Source organism: Eretmochelys imbricata, chromosome 14 (assembly GCF_965152235.1).
Source record: "Eretmochelys imbricata isolate rEreImb1 chromosome 14, rEreImb1.hap1, whole genome shotgun sequence".
Classification (NCBI taxonomy): Eukaryota; Metazoa; Chordata; order Testudines; family Cheloniidae; genus Eretmochelys; species Eretmochelys imbricata.
This window is the reverse complement of record NC_135585.1, coordinates 52,949,954-52,973,883: the sequence shown is the minus strand read 5'-3', so window position 1 is coordinate 52,973,883 and position 23,930 is coordinate 52,949,954. Positions and strand designations below refer to the sequence as shown.

The 23,930-nt window shown below is 45.3% G+C and overlaps 1 protein-coding gene across 1 annotated transcript; it reads right to left on the bottom strand.

Annotated features, from left to right (window-relative positions):
- Positions 1–3,053: 3,053 nt before the first annotated feature.
- Positions 3,054–22,735, bottom strand: LOC144275067 (killer cell lectin-like receptor subfamily F member 1). The gene is made up of 6 exons (XM_077834176.1): positions 22,624–22,735; positions 15,640–15,738; positions 15,065–15,229; positions 10,644–10,798; positions 9,113–9,225; positions 3,054–3,466 (listed from the first exon to the last, which is right to left on the bottom strand). Exons 1-6 carry the CDS (start codon positions 22,733–22,735, stop codon positions 3,349–3,351), a joined length of 762 nt encoding a protein of 253 aa, XP_077690302.1. The 3' UTR covers positions 3,054–3,348.
- Between the last annotated feature and the right edge of the window lie 1,195 nt (positions 22,736–23,930).

The window sequence follows — 23,930 nt, the reverse complement described above, 5'->3', positions numbered from 1 at the left end:
TGGCCAGTTGAGCCCCATTTGTTCTTGTATCAACATTATCCTTTAGCTAGAACAGCTCTGCACCCTCCCTGGTGTTTAATAACCCCCCACCCCCACCTATTTATAGAGAGCCATCAGATCCCCTCTCAGCCTTTGTTTTGCTAGACTAAACCAGCCAAGCTCTTCCAGTCTTCTGTTATAAAACAAGCCCTTTATTCCCCATGCGACATTACGCCCCACTTATGCTTATGATATGAGTATGGCATAACTAAGATGTATTTTATGCAAGATGCATCTTGAGAGATATCATTGGAAAGGTTATGATTTACTGAATGTGATTATCCAATTTGTGGGCATGTATCATTTCTGTATCTGGAGTTAGGAATATTGACTATGTAACAATTACAACTCTAGTGGCACATGAGAAACGCCCACCAGACAGTAAGCAATCAGCCTGGATGGGCCATTAGGAAAGACAATGGGTCTTTGAAGATGCTGATCTCCCATCTTCCTGGAGTTCCTTCCTCTGAACATTACAAATAAACCTTATCTCATGGTTGCTTTAACACCACAAGTTCATGTGATCATAGAATCATAGAATATCAGGGTTGGAAAGAACCTCAGGAGGTCATCTAGTCCAACCCCCTGCTCAAAGCAGGACCAATCCCCAACTAAATCATCCCAGACAGGGCTTTGTCAAGCCTGACCATAAAAACCTCAAAGGAAGGAGATTCCACCACCTCCCTAGGTAACCCATTCCAGTGCTTCACCACCCTCCTAGTGAAAAAGTTTTTCCTCATATCCAACCTAAACCTCCCCCACTGCAACTTGAGACCATTACTCCTTGTTCTGCCATCTGCTACCACTGAGAACAGTCTAGATCCATCCTCTTTGGAACCCCCTTTCAGGTAATTGAAAGCAGCTATCAAATCCCCCCTCATTCTTCTTTTCTGCAGACTAAACAATCCCAGTTCCCTCAGGTGATGTCATCTGGTACAAAATACCACCTTGGACACTGCTGGTATTTTTCCACTGAAGGGGGGCGGAGGGGAGGGGAGATCAAGCAGGGAAACAAAAGATTCCTGCCATATGTAAATCCTATTTAAGGCTGGAGAGTGAGTTAATCCAGGTCGCCCGTTTTTCATTGAATCCCTGCCCAGGATGGCTGCTGTAACCACCTAAAACTGATCTAAGGAGAAAGGTCTGGGGCCCAGGCTGAGACAGGGGTCTAGCCTGTGAAGAGAAATATCTGGAACTCTATGCTGCAGAAACTCTGCAACCTGCCTAAAACAATATTTAGGGTGAGAAAATACTATTTGTAACCAGTTTCTTTAGTGAATTAAGCTTAGGTTGCGTTTGTTTATTTTGCTCAGTAATCTGCTTTGTTCTGTTTGCTATCCCTTATAATCCCTTAAAATTCATCCTTTGTAGTTAATAAACGTGTTTTGTTTTCTAAAACCCAGTTTGTGCAATTCATAACTGGGGGGGCAAAGAACTGTGCATATCTTCCTCCATATGGATGGAGGGGGTGATTTTCATGAGCTTACGCAATATAGATCTCTATACAAGGCAAGACAATATAATTTGGGGTTTACATTCAAGAGCGTGTGTGCACAGGGGTGCTGGGCAGTCCCCTATCTGAATCCTCCCACAGAGAGCTGATTGCAGACTCTGTGTGATTCTACAGCTGGGTGTGTCCTGACCTGTGTGTGTGCTGGAAGGGGGCTTGAGAGCCTGTCATAGCAGCACAGAGTAAGGGGAGTCCAGGCTGGTGGGACAGGCAGGCTCAGTGGGTCCAGCACATCGGGTGGCACCCTAAAAGGGGGGTCCAACCCGTCACACCCCAATCATCCTAGTAGCTCTTCTATGCACCTGTTCCAGTCTGAATTCGATGTTCTTAAGGTCTTGGAGTTAATGCAGGTCACCAGAAGGTTTCAGGACCTTTCAGGCAGGTGGTAACTAAGGTTATCTCCCTGTCTGGCCATCTGTGTATTGTGTGCCTGATGCTGGATACTATGAGTACTGAGCCAGGTGAAAATTGAGAGATTGCAAAATCCACAAAAATAGAAATCTACAGGATGAAACAAACTGCGGGGTGTCTCATGAAAGAAAGGTCACACTCTGCCTGGCTGTACAATGCTGCAAGAATTTCAGGTGAGCAGGACATGGTTAGACAGGAGAATATCTTGTTAAATAAGTCTAGGATCTAGAATGCATGTTATGATTTTATTTTATGTATAACCATTTGTTTCCAAGACTTCTACTTGAATCTCTGCTTTGTTAAACTGATCCTTGATTTCACTATGAACATATGTAAGTGCCGTGTGTTAAGCGGAGCAGTGATCTGAGGTGGAACTGTTCCTTTGGAAGCCGTGAATCTGTAAATAATACAGGTGACCAGGGGCTGGACGCTCCAGGCGGATGCTCAGAGGGTCTGAGGGCAGGATGGGCCTATTGCAAACCTGCAGTGACTGCAAACCCAGCAGCAAGTGTGTGTGTGGCACAGACAAGGCTCTCTCACACAAAGGGCAGATGGTCGTGAGCAGGGTTGAAAATAATTTAAAGGACTTACCCGTACGCAGGGCAGCCGGGCTCCTGGGCAAGGTGGGCCTGTGTCAGTATATTTGTGTGGCTCTGGGCCCCTGGAAGGGGCGAGGCCTCGGGTGGAAGGGGCAGTGCTGGGGCCAGACTCCCCCAGCCAGCCCTTCAGTGCTGCCCACCCTGCGCTGCCCAGGGCCCCGGCAGCGATTTAAAGAGCCCAGGGCTCCCGGCCACCACTACCATGGCAGCGGCTGGAGCCCCGGGCCCTTTAAATCACTGACGGAGCCCCAGGGTAATGGCAGCGGTGGCCAGGAGTCCCGGGGCTCTGGTGGCGATTTAAAGGGCCTGGGGCTCTGGCCGCTGCCTGGAGTCCCAGGCCCTTTTAAATTGCCAGGCCCTGGGGCAGCTGCCCCTTTTGCCCCGCCCCCCCCATCAGCAGCCCTGCCGATACGGTGCTTAAAGCACTGCTGCAGGGCTGTGTACCGGCCCGTACCAGCGGCCACTTTCTTACCGGTATGCCGTACCAGCCCGTACTGGCTTACGTTCACCTCTGGTCACAAGATGCCTCACTGCCCTGGGAAGCATCACGGGTTAGTAATTTCTTCCAGGTTTAGGACAGTTATAAATTACAACTCAACACCCCAAACCAGTAAGAAGGACCGAGGGGAGGAACTGTGACTGCGAGGTGTACCTGAGTCCCAATGCCTCCTGGGGTTCTGCTCTGCCCCCGGCTTAGAGCTCTGTCTAAAGCCACAATCCCGCCCCGGGAGCCTAAACACCAGTATTTCATGTTACAGATACACAAATAAAGATCCTCAGCCCGACTGTTTATATCACAGCAGCTTCTTTCTGACAGATCCATTTGAGCTCCGCGGCACACGTCTCAGACAGAATCTGGGTGCCTTTTATACACCCGCAGCTGTTCCCATCAGTAGAGCCTAAGAAGCTGCAAAATTAAAGAGAGAGTCAGTGTCATTGTGGTCCCTGTAACAAGGAAAGGCCTAGAGGTGAGTCTTTCTTCCCCCTCACTCTTAATGGGAAGCTTGGCTCTGGTGTTGTCCTTCATCTCTGTAACTTTCCTGCAGAGCTTAAGTCGAAAAGACAGGTGGAGGTGAGAGGAGCTAGGGGGTCTCTGGCAAGGAACGGAGTAGGCTGAATCTCATGGGTCAGTGATCTGGTACTTTCTCATTGGAAGCAGCCACCTTGAGCTCCCGCATCTCGGCTCTCCTTTAAAAACCAAATCTGAGTCTCAGGGGAGAGTGGAAATCTGCACCACGTGATCTGGGTAACAGATGGTTGCAGGAAGCCTGAGGACTTGTCCAGATGAACGGTTAGGGCTGGGTTCACAAAGGGATTTAAGAGCCTAACAGGGGTGCCAGAACAGGGGGGACCAGGGGGCCATGACCCTCCCACTTTTCGCCATGAGCATGGCCCCTGCCCCTCCTAATCCCACCAAAGCTCCAAACCCTGAGCCTGGGCAGCTGTGGAGAGCCACGGACCTGTCACCTGCCAGGGGTGGAGGGGCCCAAGAACAGCCCCCGGCCTGTATCCCTGCCCCCCTGGACTCCCCGCCCAGGGCAGGTAGAGGATCCACAACTCCCCACAGCTGCCCGCGCAGCTCTTACCATAGCCGGGTTGTGGCTCCAAGGCCCCGCCCCTGGACGGAGCCAGGTCGGGGTAAGAGCAGTGCAGGCAGCTGTGGGGAGCCACGGACCCTCCACCTGCCCTGGACGGACAGTCTGGGGGGTGGGGACTCCAGCCGGGGGCTGCTCTTGGCCCCCTCCCACCCCGGGCAGTTGGAGGGGCCTGGGCTCCCTGGCCTGCTTCCAGCTTCCAGCTTGACTGGGGTGAGGCCTTGGGGGAAGAGGAGGGGCAGGAGTTGGGCCATGGAGGGGCCCCCCACTTTTGGGAAGGCTACATCACTCCTGGAGCCTAACAGCCACTTTAGGCACCTACATCCCAGAACCATGTCCAAAACCCTGGCTCAGCTGCAACCAAACCCTTGAGGCACCTAAACTTTTTCAGTGCCTCAATTTTCATAGTCAAGGTTTCCTAGGCACCTGTGTGTCTGCCTGTCAGCTGCCTCGCTGCTGTCTCCCTCTAGGCTGCTGGCTGCCTAAGCCCCAGCATGATGCATGAGCCAGCAGCAGACAGACATTCCTCCACCTAACGCGCCTGTGAGCCCCGAGCCGGTACTGCATGTTCAAAGGCCACTTACCAGATTGGGCCCCACAGGTGAACTCCTACAAAATGGAAGGGAGGATCAAGCGCTCCCTGGTAACTTTTAGCCCAGGAATTTGGGCACAAACCTGAAAAGTGAGAGACACCCAGTTCAAGTCCACTTGTGGCTGCAGGGATTCGAACAGGGGTCTACTACCTCTTAGGAGGAGAAGGAGGAGCAGCCTCTAACCACTGAGCTAAGTGGTATGTTCCAGTGAGGATAAATAATTTAAAGAGTGATTGGAGCAGAGGGACTAAATGTCACCTCAGGATGGGATGGAGAGAGATGATTTTTAGCCCCCATCAATGAACTGCTGCTTGGAGCAGCTGGCCCGGGCACCCGCAAGGAGAGAGGCAATTCCTGATTTAGTCCTCAGTGGAGGACAGGATCTGTCCCAAGAGGTGAATGGAGCTGAACTGCCTGGTAACAGTGACACAGTAATTAAATTTAACAGATTTATTTGAGCATAAGCTTTCGTGGGTAAAAACCCCACTTCTTCAGATGCATGGAGTGAAAATTAGAGATGCAGACAAAAATATACTGACACACGAAGAGAAGGGAGTTACCTCACAAGTGGAGAACCAGTGCTGACGGGGCCAATTCGATCAGGGTGGATGTAGTCCACTCCCAATAATTGATGAGGAGGTGTCAATTCCAGGAGAGGCAAAACTGCTTTTGTAATGAGCCAGCCACTCCCAGTCCCTATTCAAACCCAAATTAATGGTGTTAAATTTGCAAATGAATTTTAGTTCTGCTGTTTCTCTTTGAAGTTTGTTTCTGAAGCAATGCCCCTCTGCCATGTACATTGGCCAAACCAGACAGTCCCTACATAAAAGAATAAATGGACACAAATCAGGCATCAGGAACGGTAACATACAAAAGCCAGTAGGAGAACACTTCAATCTCCCTGGACATTCTATAATAGATGTGAAAGTAGCTATACTTGAACAAAAAAACTTCAGAAACAGACTTCAAAGAGAAACAACAGAACTAAAATTCATTTGCAAATTTAACGCTATTAATTTGGGCTTGAATAGGGACTGGGAGTGGCTGGCTCATTACAAAAGCAGTTTTGCCTCTCCTGGAATTGACACCTCCACATCAATTATTGGGAGTGGACTACATCCACCCTGATCGAATTGGGCCCGTCAGCACTGGTTCTCCACTTGTGAGGTAACTCCCTTCTCTTCATGTGTCAGTATATTTATGTCTGCATCTGTAATTTTCACTCCATGCATCTGAAGAAGTGGGGTTTTTACCCATGAAAGCTTATGCTCAAATAAAACTGTTAGTCTTTAAGGTGCCACCAGACTCCTTCTTGTTTTTGTGGATACAGACTAACACGGCTACCCCCTGATACTTGTCAGTAATTAAATTTAGCATCCCTGTAGGGTGGATAATACCAAAAAAGCCCCAGACAGTTACATATAACTTCAAAAGGGGAGCTACCTAAGCAAGAAGATACTTGTTGGATGGAAATTAAACAGAGCTGTCACAAGTGTAAAATGCCTCCTAGCAGCATGGACGCTACTTAAAAACACCGTAAGAGAGGCTCAGACTAAGGGCTTGTCTACACTTATAGTGCTGCAGTGAAGACACCATCTACACTGACCAAAGAGCTTCTCCCATCAGCGTAGTCAATCCACCTCCCCAAGAGCGGTAGCTATGGCCACAGGAGAAGCGCTCCCATCAACGTAGTGCTGTCTACACCCAGGGTTAGGTCGGTACCTGTGTCGCTCGGGGGGTGGATTTTTCACATCCCTGAGTGACTTACTTAGACTGACACAAGTTTGTAGTGTAGACCAAGGCTAAATGGGTACCCCAAATAAAAAAAGACAGTTGGAGGACCAAAAAAATGCCACCATGGCTAAACAGCAGAGTAATGGAGGGCATTAGAGGCAAAAAGGCATTCTTTAAAATTTGGAAGTCGAATCCTAATGAGAAAAATAGGAAGGAGCATGAACTCTGGCAAGTGAATTGTAAATGTTTAAGAAGGCAGGCCAAGGAACAGTTTGAGAAACAACTTGCTGAAGGTGCAAAAACTAACAAAAAATTGTTCCAAGTACATTCGAAGCAGGAAACCTGTCAAACAGACAGTGGTTAGATGCAGTGTTGTTCTAGCCATGTTGGTGCCAGGATATTAGAGAGACAAGGTGGGCGAGGAAATATCTTCTATTGGATCAAGTCCATTGACCTAGCTACTGCCTTCCGAGGGGGTGGCTTTACTGCAGCGATGAAAAAGCCCCTAATGTTGCTGTAGAAAGTGTCTACTCCACTGTGGCCCTGTAATGTAGATAATGCTGCAGTTGTAGCACTTGTAATGTAGTCCAGGGATTCTCAACATTTTACTTTCTGAACCCCAACCCCAACATGCTCTAAAAACTCCATGGCCGGGGGTCGGGGCTTCAGCTGCTGGAGCGGTGATCGGGGCCAGGGCTGGGAGCTCCAGGTTTCAGCTGCCAGGGCTCGGGGCTTCTGCCCCATGGGACTTGGGACTCAGGGCTCCCAGCTTTAGCCCCACGGGGCAGGGAACTCAGGGCTTCTGCCCCACAGGGACACCAGGGCTTGTGGCTCCAGGCTTCACCCCCACGACTCCGGGCTTCAGCCCCATGCAGGAGGGCAGGACTTGTGGCTCTGGATTTCAGCCCTTTGGCACTAGGCTTCAGCCTGGCAGGGGCACTGGGTCTCCAATCTTTAGACCCGCAGGAGTTCAGGGGCGCTGGGGCTGGGGGCTCCAGGCTTCAGCCCTGCAGGCTCAGGACTCCAGGTTTCAGCCTCTCGGCTCTGACTTCAGCCCCCTGGGGAGCGCCAGGGCTCAAGACTTCAGCCCCCAGGCTCAGCTCCTGGTTTCAGCCCCACGGAGGCACCAGGCTTCGGCCACAGGGGCCCTCAGCCCCTTGAAACCAGCTCCCATCCCCCAAAGAGGACACGGACCCCTGGTTGAGAACCACTGGTGTAGACATACTTAGGCACCTAATTCCCTGAGAGAGGCAGTGGTTGGCCTCTTGTATTGGCATCTCCCATTGGCTAGCTCAGGCAGTTCCCCACCTAGTGTGCTGGTTTCTGTGAATCGCATTGTGAGGTGCTTGTCACTCCCCATGCATTGTACAAGGGAGTCTGGGCACTTAACGCAGGCTTTGAGAATCCCAGGGATTTTCTTGGTGCCTAAAACGTAGGTGCTGATACACTCAGCGTCCCATCCCATAAAAGTCTGTTTGTGAACCTAGCCCTTACGGCACAGCAGGCTGGGGTATAAATCTACCTTGTGCTCACTGGCCGTGTGGACAGTCTGACTGCCCACTGAAAACCCGGTAGGAAATTTTTAGTGCACAACAGCAGGGTCCACAGGGCAGTCAGTCTATGGCCACCTTGTGTGACTGAGGTAGGTTCAGAGCCCAGCCTGCTGCCAACCAACTGCTTGTCTAGACAAGCCCAGAAACAATGTGGGGGGGGAGCTGCTCCATACACCTCAGTGGGACGTTAACGCAGATCTGCAATGATGATAAATTCCACTGTTCTAATGCAAGGAAGGAGAGGGAGGATCAAGGGATAAGAATCTGCCCAAGTTCCTAGGAGCAGCAGCTCACTGTGACCCCACAAATGGGTGGTGCCTGAGAGAAATCGTCAAATTTCTTCCCCCTCCCCCGCATCTAACACTGGGAACAGAAAGACCAGAGAGAGGAGCAGAGCCCAGGGGAACACAGCAGAGCCAGATCAGCACCTTAGGCCTTGTCTACACTAGGAGGTGTTTCTGGTGCAGTTATATTGGAAACCCTGTAGTGTGGACACAGCTATATCCATATCTAAGGGCTTGTCTACATTACCCGCTGGATCAACTGGCAGTGATCGATCCAGCAGTGGTTGATTTATCGGGTCTAGTATAGAAGCGATAAATCGACCGCCAAGCACTCTCCCGTCGACTCCGGTACTCCACCGGAGCGAGAGGCGCAAGCCGAGTCGACGGGGGAGCGTCAGCAGTTGACTCACCTCAGTGAAGACACCGCGGTGAGTAGATCTAAGGGCGTCGACTTCAGCTACGTTATTTACGTAGCTGAAGTTGCGTAACTTAGCTCAATCCCCCCTCCCTAGTGTAGACTAGACCTCAGTGTTTCTACCACTGCAGCTTATGCCAGTTCCCCCGATCGGCATAAGCTACATTTCTGTAAGCACAGGTATATTGGTAGAACTGCAGCTACACTAGGGCCTTTGCTGGCACAGCCAAAATACTCTTAACCAACATAGCTACGCTGGTAACACTTTTAAGTGTAGATCAGGCCTTAGACAGACGTTGGACATTTAACATCAGCGATTTATACTTTTGGGTGCTTTTCCCAAACATCTATCAAACAGTAAACATCAGGCAGCACTTACAGCATTGGATCTAATGGGGAACCGTCCACCCAAGTCCATTTCCCCCCTGGGGGTGTCACTTTAAGTCCAATCCAGACACTATTTGCACCTTGTGTAACATTCTGTATGGAAGCCTGTGAAGGGCAAAGCAGAGGGGGTGGGGTGAATATGCTGTAACATGCTCAAATTCCCTTAGTGCTCCCGTCAAATGCCTGCTCTTGGCTTCAGAGGCTCTGCCCAAAACGCAGCAGGAGAACCCATCAGCACCTGAGCTAATTCACTCTCTCCCCTGGGCGGGCAGAGTCCCAGTGCAGCTGCTGGGAAATGTGGCTCTCTTTGTGCAGGCATGGTAACACCAGTACCAGTCCTTGGTGTCACAGGGTGAGCTGGCTCTTTAAGGGAGTCCTGGGTTCAGCCTCACCTGTGACTAGGTATCCCTGGTCTGAGAGGTTCAGGTGATGGAAGCAGATGACCAGGAGCCAGGCCTGGTGGGGCTACAAGGGCAGCCCGAGGTCAGTCAAGGCAGGGAGAGATTTGATGGAGTAGGGGGGCTTCTGTGAGTAGCTCTATGCAGAATTCAGAGTGGTAGCCGTGTTAGTCTGTATCAGCAAAAACAACGAGGAGTCCTTATGGCACCTTAGAGACTAACACATTTATTTGGGCATAAGCTTTCGTGGGCTAGAACCCACTTCATCAGATGCATGGAGTGGAAAATACAGGAGCAGGTATAAATACATGAAAAGATGTGAATTGTCTTACCAAGTGTGAGGTTAGTCTAAGGAGACCATTCAATTACCAGCAGGATACCAAGGGAGGAAAAATCACTTTTGAAGTGGTAATGAGAGCGGCCGATTTCAGACAGTTGACAAGAAGGTGTAAGTAACAGTAGGGGAAAATTAGTATTGGGGAAATTAGGTTTAGGTTTTATAATGACCCAACCACTCCCAGTCTTTATTCAGGCCTAATCTGATGGTGTCCAGTTTGCAAATTAATTCCAGTTCTGCAGTTCCAACTCCCATAAAGACTGGGAGTCAACTGTCTGAAATGGGCCACTCTCATTACCACTTCAAAAGTTTTTTTTCCTCCCTTGGTATCCTGCTGTCAATTGAATTGTCTCGTTAAACTAACCTCACACTTGGTAAGGCAATTCACATCTTTTCATGTATTTATACCTACTCTTGTATTTTCCACTCCATGTATCTGATGAAGTGGGTTCTAGCCCACGAAAGCTTATGCCCAAATAAATTTGTTAGTCTCTAAGGTGCCACAAGGACTCCTCGTTGTCTATGCAGAAGGGCTCTGCTGAGCTCTCAGACATGGCTTAGGTGGTGCAAAGCCTGCAGGAGCCAGCTGGGAACTCTGGAGTAGAAAAGCTCTGGGGTTCTTGTTCTGAATTGTATGTTAATCAGCCAGATGCCCAAGAAGGGGGGAAAAGGAGAAATGGGGAAGAAGGGGTAGAGCCAGGCTGGATAAACCCTGCTGCACTGGGATTGTAACTAGTGACACACGTCTCTCTCCAGCTGGAGTTTGATGAGCCTGTATTTTATGTTACCATCTCCTCCCGGCTCTGGATCACGAGCATGTGAGAGCTCTTCCACAAGCAGTCGTCACGGCTCCCAGTCCAGTCTTTACTCTCTTCAGACAGCCAGTAGCACTTGTCCCCATGCAGCAGCCAGTCCTTGGGGCAGAGTCTGCACTCGGAGCCCCCTGGAGGGAGACATGGGAACAGGGTGTCGTCAATTCTGAAAATTCAAACTACAGCTGGCTGAAAACTTTTGTTCAAAGCTGGTTTTTAATGGCAAAATGCCATTTTGCCCAAAATAAAAGTTTTTATTTTGGTGTCATTTTTCATTTTTTGATGGGGGGAGGGGACTCAAAATGGAAATACTGATTTTCTGTGGGGTGGGAGAAGATTTCATTCACTTTTGGAGGGGAAATCAACACTTACTCTTAACATTTCCCCCCACTGGAAAAGAGGGGGAGGACTTTCACTTTTCCATTTCCTTCAAAGGATATCAAACTGTCATTTCTTTTCATATTTTTCACGAACAAGGTTTGCAATGTACCAGCTCTGGTTCTAGATATTGCTGAAGTTTCCCCTACAGCTGAGTAAAAGTCAATGTACTGGCAAGGGCTTTTTTCAGAGGTCAGCATGCAAACAGGCAGGCATGCTGTAGGTCACGACTGAGCGGTGCTGGCAGAGCTGGGAGGGCAGAGAGAAGAGAATTCATCTGAAGTCTTTACACAGAGTTGCTCTCTTATTAAAGATCTGCTCTAACTCAGTCACAAGTTCCAGGTTCTATGCAGGAATCACTGGGTGGGATTTTCTGGATTGGTGCAGTAAATGTAGTTCACTGAGGTTTGGTCATGTGAGATCATAAAAGCTGAACAGAGACAGGCTCTGCCTATACTCCAATGGGAGACCTCATGGGAAAATCAGTGTGGAAACAAATATTGATGACTGAGACAGAGATGGAGGGACACCACCTACTAGGGCAGAACTGAACCCAGTGCCCCAGCCTGGCAGTAGGGGGCACTGTACCACTGCTACTGCCATGGTTCAGCTGAGAACTAAAAGCAAGGTCCACATCTGGTAATTAAGAGCATAAAAGATGCCATATTGGGTCAGACCACTGTCCATCTTGCTCAGTATCCTGTCTCTGACAGTGGCCCATACCAGAGTTTCCTGGGGAGTTTACAGAACAGGGCAATTACGGAGTTATCCACCCAACTTCCACTCCCAGCTTCTGGTAGTCAGAGGTTCAGCATCGCACCAATTATGGGGTTGCATTCCTGACAATCTTGGCTAATAGTCATTGATGGATCTATTTCTTTTTTGAACCCAGTCACAATTTTGGCCACCATAACATCCTATGGCAATGAGTTCCACAGTTTAGTTGTGTGAAAAAAATACTTCCTCTCTGCTGCCTATTAATTTCATTGGATGACCCCTGGTTTTTGTTTTGTGTGAAGGGTAAATAATAGGGCTGTCAATTAATCGCAGTTAGCTCACCCGATTAACTCAACAAAATTAATCGCGATTAATCGCACTTATAACAATAGAATACCAATTGAAATGTATTAAATATTTTTGGATGTTTTTCTACATTTTCAATATTGATTTCAATTACAACACAGAATACAAAGTGCACAGTGCTCACTTTATATTATTATTTTTATTACAAATATATGCACTGTAAAAATGAGAAACAAAAGAAATAGTATTTTTCAATTCACCTCATACAAGTACTGAAGTGCAAGCTCTTTATCTGAAAGTTGAATTTAATATCTTTCAAAATGTAGTAAACATCCAAAAATATTTAAAATAAATGTTATTCTATTATTGTTTAACAGCACGATTAATCGCGCGATTATTTTTTTTAATCGCTTGACAGCCCTAGTAAATAACACTTCTCTATTCACTTTTTCCACACCATTCATGTCCTATCACATTTCCACCCCCTCCCCGTTGTCTCTTTTCTAAGTGGAACAGCCCTAATCTTTTCTAGTGTTTCCTTGTATGGAAGCTGTTCCATACCATTGATCATCTTTGTTGCCCTTCTCTGAACCAGTTCCACTACATCCTTTTTGAGATGGGGTGACCAGAACTGCACACAGTATCCAAGGTACACCATGGATTTATAAAGAGGCACTATGATATTTTCTGTCTTATTTTCTATCCTTTTCCTAATAGTTCCTAACATACTGTTAGCCTTTTTGACCACTGATGTATATTGAGTGGAAGTTTTCATATAACTATCCACGGTGACTCCAAGATCTCTTTTTTGGGTGGTAACAGCTAATTTAGAACCCATCAGTGTATACGTATAGTTGGGATGATTTTTTTCCCAATGTGTATTACCTTGCACTTATCCATGTTGAATTTCATCTGCCATTTTGTTGCCAAGTAACCCAGTTGTGAGCGATCCCTCGGTAACTCCTCACAGTCAGCTTTGGACTTAACTATCTGGAATAATTTTGTATCGTCTGCAAACTTTGCCACTTCACTGTTCACCACCTTTTTTCAAATAATTAATATGTTCAACAGCTCTGGTCCCAGTACAGATCCTTGGGGGACCCCACTATTTACCTCTCTCCACTGTGAAAACTGACCATTTATTCCTACTCGTTGTTTCCTATCTGTCAACCAGTTACTGATACATGAAAGGACCTCACCATAGCTACTTAGTTACCTTAAGAGCCTTTGTTGAGGGACCTTGTCAAAGACTTTCTGAATACCCAGCTACACTATATCCACTGGATCAGCTTCATCCACCCGCTTGTTGACTCCCTTGAAGAATTCCCTTGACAAAAGCCATGTTCACTCTTCCCCAACAAATCGTGTTGATCTATGTGTCTGTTAATTCTGTCCTTCACTATAGTTTCTACCAATTTGCCCAGTACTGAAGTCCGGCTCACTAGGCTGTAATTGCCAGGATCACCTCTGGAGCCTTTTTAAAAAACTGGCATTACATTAGCTACCTTCCAGTCATCTGGCTGTTCTTGAATTCTGGGAGGTCTGAACCTGTTCAGATTCCAGCCTGGGTGACTTCAGTTTGCCTCTCTAAAACGCTCCCTGCAATTCCAACAGGCTATGCAATTCTTCTTCAGTCATTTGCCTAAGACAAACAGCTGTTGAGTTTCACCCCAGAGGTGGCTGCATTTCAGTAGTGGGGGAAATGATTCCTGAGAGTATTACATAATTTGAAAAACACTTTGTGATCCAATCTCTACAGAAATTGTATTATTACACTATTATTAAAACTGTCTATGCTCTGGCAATGGGAGTTACTCTGACCACTAGATGTCACTGCTGATCCTCTGCACAAACAGCTGAGAATTATTAATTTTACTTAGATTGTAAATTCTTTGGGGCTTTGGGACTGTCTTTTTATTATGTGTTTTTACAGCACCTCGCACAATGGGGCCCTGAATGCTGAGCCTTTGGGCACTGTTGCAATACAAATCAATAATAATGAATATTAGTATTACAGTAGGACAGAGAGGCCACAACAATGGACAGGACCCCATTGTGGTAGGTGTTGCACATGCACGTAGTATGACAAGGTATGCTTCAATGAGCTACCAATCTAAACATAGGGTGGGAAACAGGTGGAGATACACAAAGAAGAGCAGGATGACAGGGAGAATGAAATAACCCTACTGGTACGGAAAGAGGCAGCCACAGCATTTACCTTGCACCTACCAACTGGGACTCATGAAAAGAAAAAAGACAGAGGATCTTTGGGTGTATAGTACATCACTACCGCACCTAAAGCATTAGAGCACATTAAAAAACATTCCATTTACTTAAAAATCACCCTGTCGTCTGAACATTGTTTTCCCTGCTATAGTTATGAGTAGAGTTGACTGGCAAAAAATTGCCTTTCTTCAAAATGAAATTCTTCACAGGAAACTTGTTTCGTCTGAATTTTTCTAGTTTTTGTTGAAGTAACCTTCTGCCTCCCAAACTCTTTGATTAAAAAAGAAAAAGTTTACTCCCTTGGTTAGCCCCCTTTACACTCTCACTTTGGCAATGTTGCCATCTCTCATATTTTTATCACACGTCTTGTGAAGTTTGGTGTTTTCTTTTACGCCCTAGCTCTTGGAGTCAGGGGATTATGTGAGAATCTCAGTTTCATTACAGAAGGTTTCTAGTCCTCATAATTCTGAGAAAAGCCTGACAGCAGGACCCAAGTGCAACCTAAAGGCTCAGAAACCAGAAGGCAAACATAAAGAACCCAAAATGTATAATTTTTCTAAAATAAGCCAATCTCATGATTTTTAGGGCCTGACTTATGGTTTTTGAATGCTTGGTGATCGCAACACTGGAGTATTGTATATAAAGGGGCCTCAGTAAAGCTGACAGTGTCCCTTTAACATGGTGCCTGGATTTTCAGTCACAGCCAGAGTGCTGCAAACTCTTTAAGGGAGAGTGACTCATGGCTCTGGGACAGTAGGAGCTGTGGTTACCTGCCAAGCTGTCATTGTGGGGTTCACAAAGAATTAGTTTCAGGTAAGACCGGAAATCCTCTGGGCAGGAGCATGCAGTGCTGCTGTTGATTCTGGTTTCATTATTCTCCGATGTATTCAGAGTTCCTCTGGTCTTTCCTTCACAAGAGACATGCAACTGGGAAACTTCAAAACAGCATCAGCGTCAATAAAAAATCACTTCTATTGCAGCTATTTAGGAATTAAAAAAACAATCATGGGAGGTGTAAAATCAAACAATGTAGTATCCATCACAGCTAGGCTAGGGTCAGAGGAAGAGGGAATCCCATTCACTTCAGAGTATAGGTGCATTTCTGTCTTCCCATCCACATGTAACAGTGAACCTGTTTTAGATGGATCATATGAGTTTCATGCATCCAGCTCTTAACTGCACATTGTTCCTGTAACATTTTGACCTGGGTGGTGATGTAATGCCTAGGATTTCATTCGCAAATGGACAGGAATCAGGAATGGAATATCATTCAGATTTGGGAATGAGAAGTGAATTCATGGAGCACCATGAAGCCCAAATGGATAAATAGATTGGCTCTACTTACCCCAAACCCCCAGTGCTATCACAGCTATTGTCAGGACGATGTTCCCAGTCCATCCGACCCCTACAGCGATGCGATGCCACCAGGGACATGGAGGGGAACCTGTAAGAGGCAATGTTTGGCGAAACACCATCAGTCCCAGTGTGAGAAATAACAATGAAACTTGTTCTTCTCTGGAGCCTGTCCCAGCCTCCTTACCTGGGAGTTCCACTCTTCTTCGTATAACATTAGGGGCAGCTTTGCCGATGGCAGCTTCTTTCACACATTTCTCCCAGAAGCACCTCCACACCTTTTCCCCTCGCTGTTCCTTATGCATGGATGGCCCCCCTGAAATCATTCTACACAGCCACTGCTCTGCCCTGCTTCAGATCCTTTCTTACGTTCCCCCTGTAACCTGATACCCATGGTAAACTGCCTAATAATAACAGCTAGGCAAGTGGCCTGTTAATGATTCATTAATATAGCTTACTTCATTTAAAACCAACAACTACGAAGCCTCCAAATTGTTAACCTAGCTAATACATATCACCTTGTGTCCTTGTGACCATCCCCCTTGTCCTCCCTCTCCTCTATCTTTCCCTTCATGTTCAAAATACACCTGTTGTGTTTTGACCCTATTTAAACCGCAATCCTATAAATACTGTTATGTCAGGAGTCACCAGGTGGTGCTGTTACACACAGTCATACATATTCCTTTTCTCAATGTGTGAACACTTTGAAGAAATGTTACACTATTGTTCATTTTGCGGTATAGGTTCTTTGTGGGGGAGCTGTTGCACCAGTAGGGGAGTTTGCTCTCTGCCTTAATTTCTCTAACTAGAGTCACAACTTGGGGCAGAGTTGCTTCCTGGGAACCAGGCATGGTGTTTTGGCTGAGATTCCTGAAAGAGGGGTTTGTTTGCATGCCATTTGTGACCACCTCTGTTCCAGGACCGGTGTACATAGGGTAAATAAACAAATTCCACTAAGAAAATACCCAGCCTCCATGTCACTGAATTCTTCTCCATTGTGAAAACAAACCAGGCTCAAATGTCTACTATTACTAAGCACACCTTAGTGACAAGGTGACAATACTTGTGCCTGCACTTAACTTTAAACACGTAAGTAGTCCCATTGACTTCAAAAGGACCACTTATATGAGAAAAGTAAAGTATGTGTGTAAGTGTTAGCAGGACTGGGGCCTTAGTTTGTAAATGATCTGGTTGAGAAATTTTCCATCGAAACTGTTTTTTTGATAGAAAACTGGGTTCGGGACTAAATTTTTTTTGCTAAAAAAGTGTTTGTTTTCTGCAGAAAATTGATTTTTTATTTATTTATTTTGGGTATTTTGATTCTGAAATGCCACCCACTGTGGTGTCTCATAGAAGTGAAGTTTGGGTGCCTTATTCCCCCATTCTCCTCTATGGGCTGCAGGGCCACACAGAGAGGGTGCCAAAAATGGAAGTTTGCCCCAGGCATCATGTTTAAGTGTGTCCCCAAACCCGTGGAACAATATGATTATTGGATGAAACACAGAAAGGTGGGGAGTCACAGTTTCAAATATTGCCCCAGGCCCCCAGAAACTTCTGTGCAGCCCTGATGGACCAGGCTCCCCAGCCAAACTTCATCTTTTGTGATGCACGATGGCCATGTGAGTGCTGCTGTGATAACTGGGCCTACAAATTTACCCTAATTGTGAGAAGTGTGTGAAAGTTAATTAAATGTCACAATAACCTATAATAATAAATGTTGATAGGAAAAGGTGCAAAGGGAGACAGAAAGACTGAACTAATCTAAACAAAAAGACCTACTGCTATAAATTAAGACCTGTGTTAAGATCATGCATGGTAAAGGTTGCACATGAAAGGTGCCAGAGAGCTGCATCATCAAACAACATAGATATGAACTTTGCATGCTCTCAGTGTGGCTGATTCTGCATCAGGATTTGGACTTCCGTCATATGTAGAGCCATAGATGAGAATTGCGACATCAGCAGCAATGTACTACTAACACACAGAGTTAATTTGTGAATAAAATAATGAGGGGACGGCTATTCCACCCATCAATCCTTTATGGGGTCCTTAAAAAAAAAGACTTTTTTGGGGGGCGGGGGGGATCAAGAAAAAGCCAAGAAGAAGCTGTCTGCCAACATCTGCTACCACAAGTGTTACCGTCAGGGCTGCCGCCACTACCATATCCTGGGACCCACTGCTACACCATTGGGCTTTCGTCATCCTGATCTTGAAAGATGTCCTGACCAGCCTGGCCCAGAGAGAGGAGCCCAGAGGACATTGCTACTTCCACCTGCTCTGGCTAAATTCCAAACACTGCCTGGCATGTGAGACTGTCACCCCCACTCCCCCTTGTTTGTTCTTTTTTTCCTCTACCTTATTTCTTCTCTTTCCTATCCGTTTCCTTTTACCTTCTGTGTAATAAGAGTCTGGCTTAGGCAGCCAAGACTGTACATTTTGCAACACTGCTGTAAGCCTGTGACCAGAAAAAGACAACCAGCCATAATAGTCCTATTCTGCTACAAGTTCACCAGGACTCTGAGCAGCTGATATGATTGCGTGCCATGCTTGTGTTTCTGCAGAAACAAGGTTACAACTGAGAGTTAACACCAAAAACAGAAGTTGTATTTTCTATCTTTGCTGTTTCTTTTCCCTCACCTTTTGTTTGTCTTGTTTTCTCTTTTAGAGGAACAGGATTAGACTTTAAACAACAGTAGCAATAGCTCCAGCCCATCTCAACTAACCTTTTTTCTTTTCCCTCAAAAGAACAGTTATTATCATCATTAATACTATCTAAAGACTGTCAGATAGGGGGCTTTTCTCCAGCTAAAGGGAAAGGAAATAAGGAATGTTGTTAAAATGAAAGCCTCACTTAATATTTTAGATTTCAAATGCTTCAACTGCTTTATTAAAGACACAGAAAAAGAAAGAAAGAAAAAGATTAAAATGATTTTTAATGGTGTATTTGCCATGGGACTAACCAAGCTGAGGTACTTGTATGTCAAACCCTGGACCTTGTTTACCAGTGTTTAATGTCAGACAGTGACAGGATCCCATTAACACCTTTGATCCTTTGGGCCCATTTAGTCCATGAAAATTAACACAAAAGTGCTGTAAATGGACTGCGCCCCCCCTCCTTGCCAAGAGGGGAGACCATGATGAATCACGGGAGTTGTATTCCAAGCAGGGAGCCAAGCCCATAGAGGAAAACGGAGACATGAGGCACGCAAATCATAGACACCGAGTTTCTAATGTGTTGGGGGGGGGTGGAATTCCACCCCAGGCCCCACCCCCACCCCTTTCCCCAAGGCCCCACCCCTACCTGCCGTTCCGCCCCCTCTCTGCCCTGCCCTCCCACCCCTGATCGCAGTGGGCGGGAGGCACTGGGAGGAGAGGGGGAGACGCTGATCAGCTGGGCCACTGATGGGCGGGAGGTGCTGGGGAGGAGCGGGAGGCGCTGATAATGGGGCTGCCAATGGGTGCTAAACACCCACCATTTCCCCTCCCTCCCCCCGGGGAGTTCCAAAGTGCTTTCAAAGTAGGCTAGGGGAGTTTCAATGGTGGCTGAAACCCCTTAGGCTTCTTTGAAAATCCCAGCCAAAATACTTTAGTGGTTTCCTATTTTCCCGAGAATTATATTGTGAAATGAAGATAGTGAGCCAGAGTCTATTCCGTTACCCAGGTGTACGCTAAATACAAAGACATTCCTCTGAGGTTACATCCAAATTTACACAGAAGTGACAGTGCTATTACATTGACTCAGTGTCTTGATTTTGAGTGGTGATCTTTTGTAACTTTTTGTAAACAGAAGCATCTTTAAACCAAACTCACTCTATACTTTCAAACTATGTTTTCTAGGGAAGGGGTTGGAAACTAACTTCTTGTTTCAAATGAAGCTTGTGACACTCTTAAAGCCACTCACAGAGTTTATAATCACTACAGGAGAATTAAATTTCTTCCTGTCGTAACCACTATTAATTCTAAGTCAATTCAAAAACTGCATCCTTCTGCTCACAAAAGTGCATCCTTATGTATGGCTTTTCACAGAGACCTAATTCAGATCACTACTGTGAACTTCAGAGAACTAATTGTTCTGAAATTATGAGTTGACAAAAATAGTGGAAGTAATTTTTGAAAAGTGAAAAATATTGTCTGGTCTATACGTGTTCAGTACCTAAGACAACGAGGCCCCTGCTCCTAACTAAAGCCTTTTAGCAACACCACCTGGCAAATTTCATATTAATTAATGGTGGTGGTTGTGTTCTCTGTCTTCAATTTAAAATCGCTTGTTGAATTTTGTTTAACGTTTCTAAGGAAAATTATCTTGTAGCTTTGGACTAACAAATTATTTCAAGCTAAAAGGAGAGGGGTTTTCAGGAAAAGGAAGTGGGAAGGTTAAAGTCATCCTTATATTGGAATCTGTCTTCCACTTTTAACTGCTATATGAAGTCAATACTGTGACTTCATGATTTTAACAAGTATCAGGGGGTAGCCGTGTTAGTCTGTATCCACAAAAAACAACGAGGAGTCCGGTGGCACCTTAAAGACTAACAGATTTATTTGGTCATAAGATTTTAACAACAACTTATGAGACAAGTTAATTTTAATTTCAGCATTAGACCCTGATCCTGAAAAGATTTGAGCACAGGTGTAATTTTAAACATATGAGTGACTGCTTCATTGGGATGACTCATTTAATGAAGTAAAACTTATGCATAACTGTCTGCAGGTTTGGGCCTTTGGATGACCCACCTTACAAAGCTCACGGCTAGCCACAAGCATTTGGAGGATCAGGCCTACCCTTAGTTGTAGGACTGGAAATACATTATTACCAAGAGTTGTGGTAGATTCTTCATCACTGAATTTTAAAATCAAGACTGGATTTTTTTTTTCTAAAGGATACTCTAGGAATTATGTTGGGGAAATTCTACGGCCTGTTATACAGGACATCAGACTAAATGATCACATGTCCCCTCTGGCCTTGGACTCTGTGAATTAAGGCCCCAGTCCTGCAATTAGATCCATGTGGGTGGACTCTTGCGCCCATTGACTTCAGTGGGATTCTGTACAGGTGTGAATGAAGACCAACCATAAGGATCAAATCAGATCACAGGATTGGGGCCTAAGTTTCCATTCATTAACATAAATCATCAACATAACAAAATGATATAATGGCAGCTAAAAAAGTCATTTAAAGTCAACTTCAGCTCTTGGATACGTTGGTGTAAAAAGTTTAGAGCAAATTCACTGACTTCTATGAAGTCAAGCTGGTGATGTAACAAGCAGAATCTAACTCCTAAAATATTTTTCAAGAGTAGATCAGATCCTGTCTGAAAATAATATCTAAAGTGCATGGATACAATTTCATGAAGGCTCACAACAAAAATTAAATTAGACTAGACAGCCCCATATTATGCTAGTTATTACTGTGATGTAAACAGATACCAAAGCAAGATCCATTGGAAAGTATCAACTGCTAATAAAATTCTATCAGGCACCTCTTTAAGAAACCATTTCAGAGGCTGTACAATAATTCCATTATGTTCACAATGTGTAAGCGTACAGCAAGAATTTTTAATTATAATACACTTGTAGCTATACTTAAAGAAGGAAAATGTGTGAGCTAAAGGAAGACAGAATCATTGGCAATATACAAGTATAATTGTAAACATAGAGTATGTTTGACTATAGTATGTCACACTTGATATACAGCTTGCTGAAATATCTGGACTATTAGAGTGGGATTTTTAGAAACACCTAAGTCACTTAGGAACTTCTGAAAATTTTACCCTTCGTGTAAATCTGTAGCCTTACTGTACTTATGGAAAATATACTCTAAAATAATTATTTAATATATAAATTATTTTTTTCCCAAACAGCCTCCAAACTATCAAGATTTTTAACCTATTTAATAACATTTTTCAGGGGAATCACAAGTTATGATACTCAGTTTACATCCTTTAAGTTGCAATACATACTTCCTTGTATTTTCAATATTCCTAAAACACTGATAACTCTTCATGGTCCCCATCTCCGCCACGGTCTTCTCCTTGACAGTCTTCCCTAACTCCTGACTGTCCATGCTTCAGTGGAGCTACAGTACAATAACTCGCTGTCTCTCCTTCACTTAGAAACAGAACACATCATCTCTGTCCTTGGAAAGCTTTCCTGGGTTTTTGTCCATTTCAGAATCTAGTAAAAAAAAATTCCCTTCATTACCTCTATCATTCCCACCTACCCACCCCACCCCCCATTGGCCAGGTTCTTCTCATTTCTTCTTCTTCTTCTCCTCTGGTCCCAGTTCCTACTTTCTTCAGAGATACTAGGCTTCCCTCTCCCTACCTCCATCAGTACACAGAGGTTTGTAGACCCTTCCTCCTCAACCCCCAGTACCTACCATCTGCCACAGTCTCCATGACCCTCTGCACATAGTTTGGCTCCCTCCTGAATTTCTGATTCCACCTCTTCTCTCAGACCTATGTGGATTTTAACCTTCTCTCTAATAATTAAATTATATTCTATGAGCCTCCCACATTCGCTGTGTTCATTCTTCTCAGATTCACCCAACATACTGCTCTCTGCCCCCTAACTATAACCCACCATACTATGTATTATTACCTCAATAGTTTGCTTATATGCCACAAATACGTACTAAATAAGTAGGAAGGGTATCATAGAAAGTACAGCTATATTTTTGCACTTGTATTTGCATGTTTAGATTGTCAGTGACTGAAGTTTTCTGTGACACACTATACTAACAAACTAAAGTGCATTATATTACCTTAACAGAATTCAGTTGCCAAATGCTGAGAGTGGTAAAGAATTTCACATTAGCTAAGTCCTACCATACATAAAGCACAGAGCTGCTCCTTGGCTCTGGACACAATTTCTCTAAACTATCTGTGCTGCAAGTCAAACAAAAAATATCTTAGAAACATGGAACCCTAACCAAGGACTGACCATACTGGTACAAAAATAAGAAACCTAATGCACTTACTGAGGTGCTGAGATCGTTGTGGTGACCTTGAAGAGGAACTGGCTCCAGGAATGTTTAAATCAGCATAAACTATTTCTCCAGCCATGGCAAGTACAGAGGAAGGTCTGAGCATACAGAAGGGGGGTCTGTGCCTAAGAGCAGTCTCATGTGTATGTCTGCCCTCTTCTGAGCAGTAACATATTTCTGTTCTGTTCTATGCAGGATCTTACACCACGCTCATCGTCTAAGTATCTGTGAGACTTCTAGTAGTGCACTAAGCAATGTGACTAACATCTGTCACGTTTGTTCTCTCATCACCTCCCCAGAGGGAGAAATGTGCAGTAGAGTGTCTTGGTTTCGTAGGGTGTGGGTTTTTTTGTTTTGCTTTTTCCTATAAATATACCTGTTGCAATGTGTTTATATTATAGATGGCAAGGTCAAAGAAATGTGCCCTGCACTTGGAGTGGAAGATGGTGAAGTTTGCGATGATCCTTAGTTCTTGGGGGAGTTCATTCCAGAAAAAGTTCTGTCTCCTTCACAGACAAGCTTTGCCCTTACTGTTGAGAGTTTCATTGAGCCAGAGGAATGGAGTTGTCAACCAGTCTTCATCCCAGAGCTTTAGATGATTATTTAGATACCCTAGGTCCAGGCCACAAAGCACTTTGAAGACAAAGACTGACTCTTTGAGCTTGATGCAAAATTCTATGGGAAGCCAGTGTGGAGAGTGGAAGACAAGTTTGATGTGTTCATGGTAGCCTGTGCTGCTGAGGACACACACTGCAGCATTCTGTACTAGGTGGCGTTAGTACAGATTACAGCTGTAATCCACCTGAGAAGTAACAAAAGTGTGAAGAACTGAGGCTAGGTCTTCACCTGCCAGGGTGGGATGGAGTCCCTAACTGAGTAGAGATGGTAGAAAGCATTACTCACAGATGCTGCTCTATGAGTGCCCAGTGTCAGAGAGGAATCCAAGAGTATTCTTATATTACAGACTGAATTGACCAATTGTCTGTGTGTACCTTCAACCAAAGGAGACTGCACCATGGCTGCAAGCTTTTCAAAATACTTTCCTCTGCCCATCAGCATCACATCTGTCCTACTCCGGTTCAGCTTCAGCCAGCTGCTCTTCATCCAAGCTGATCTCATCCATTTTTTCCTCCTTTGAGTAACTGTACATGTTACACTGTAGGTAACTCACAAGCACTTTCCCTTAAAGGAGGTGGGACTTTGGATTTCTTGAAGAGAGCCAGCAGTACTGGCTTGTTAAAGTTGGCACCATCCCGGGAAGTTTGAGTGATAATATCTGGAAAAAGTTATGTACAGACAAC

Coding starts and splice junctions, on each gene's coding strand:
- LOC144275067 (XM_077834176.1), bottom strand. CDS start 22,735: ATGCTCAGACCTTCCTCTGTACTTGCCATGGCTGGAGAAATAGTTTAT. Junction 15,739..22,623: donor ACAACGATCTCAGCACCTCA/GTAAGTGCATTA, acceptor TGCCTCTTACAG/GTTCCCCTCCATGTCCCTGG. Junction 3,467..9,112: donor TCCCCATTAGATCCAATGCT/GTAAGTGCTGCC, acceptor TTAATTTTGCAG/CTTCTTAGGCTCTACTGATG.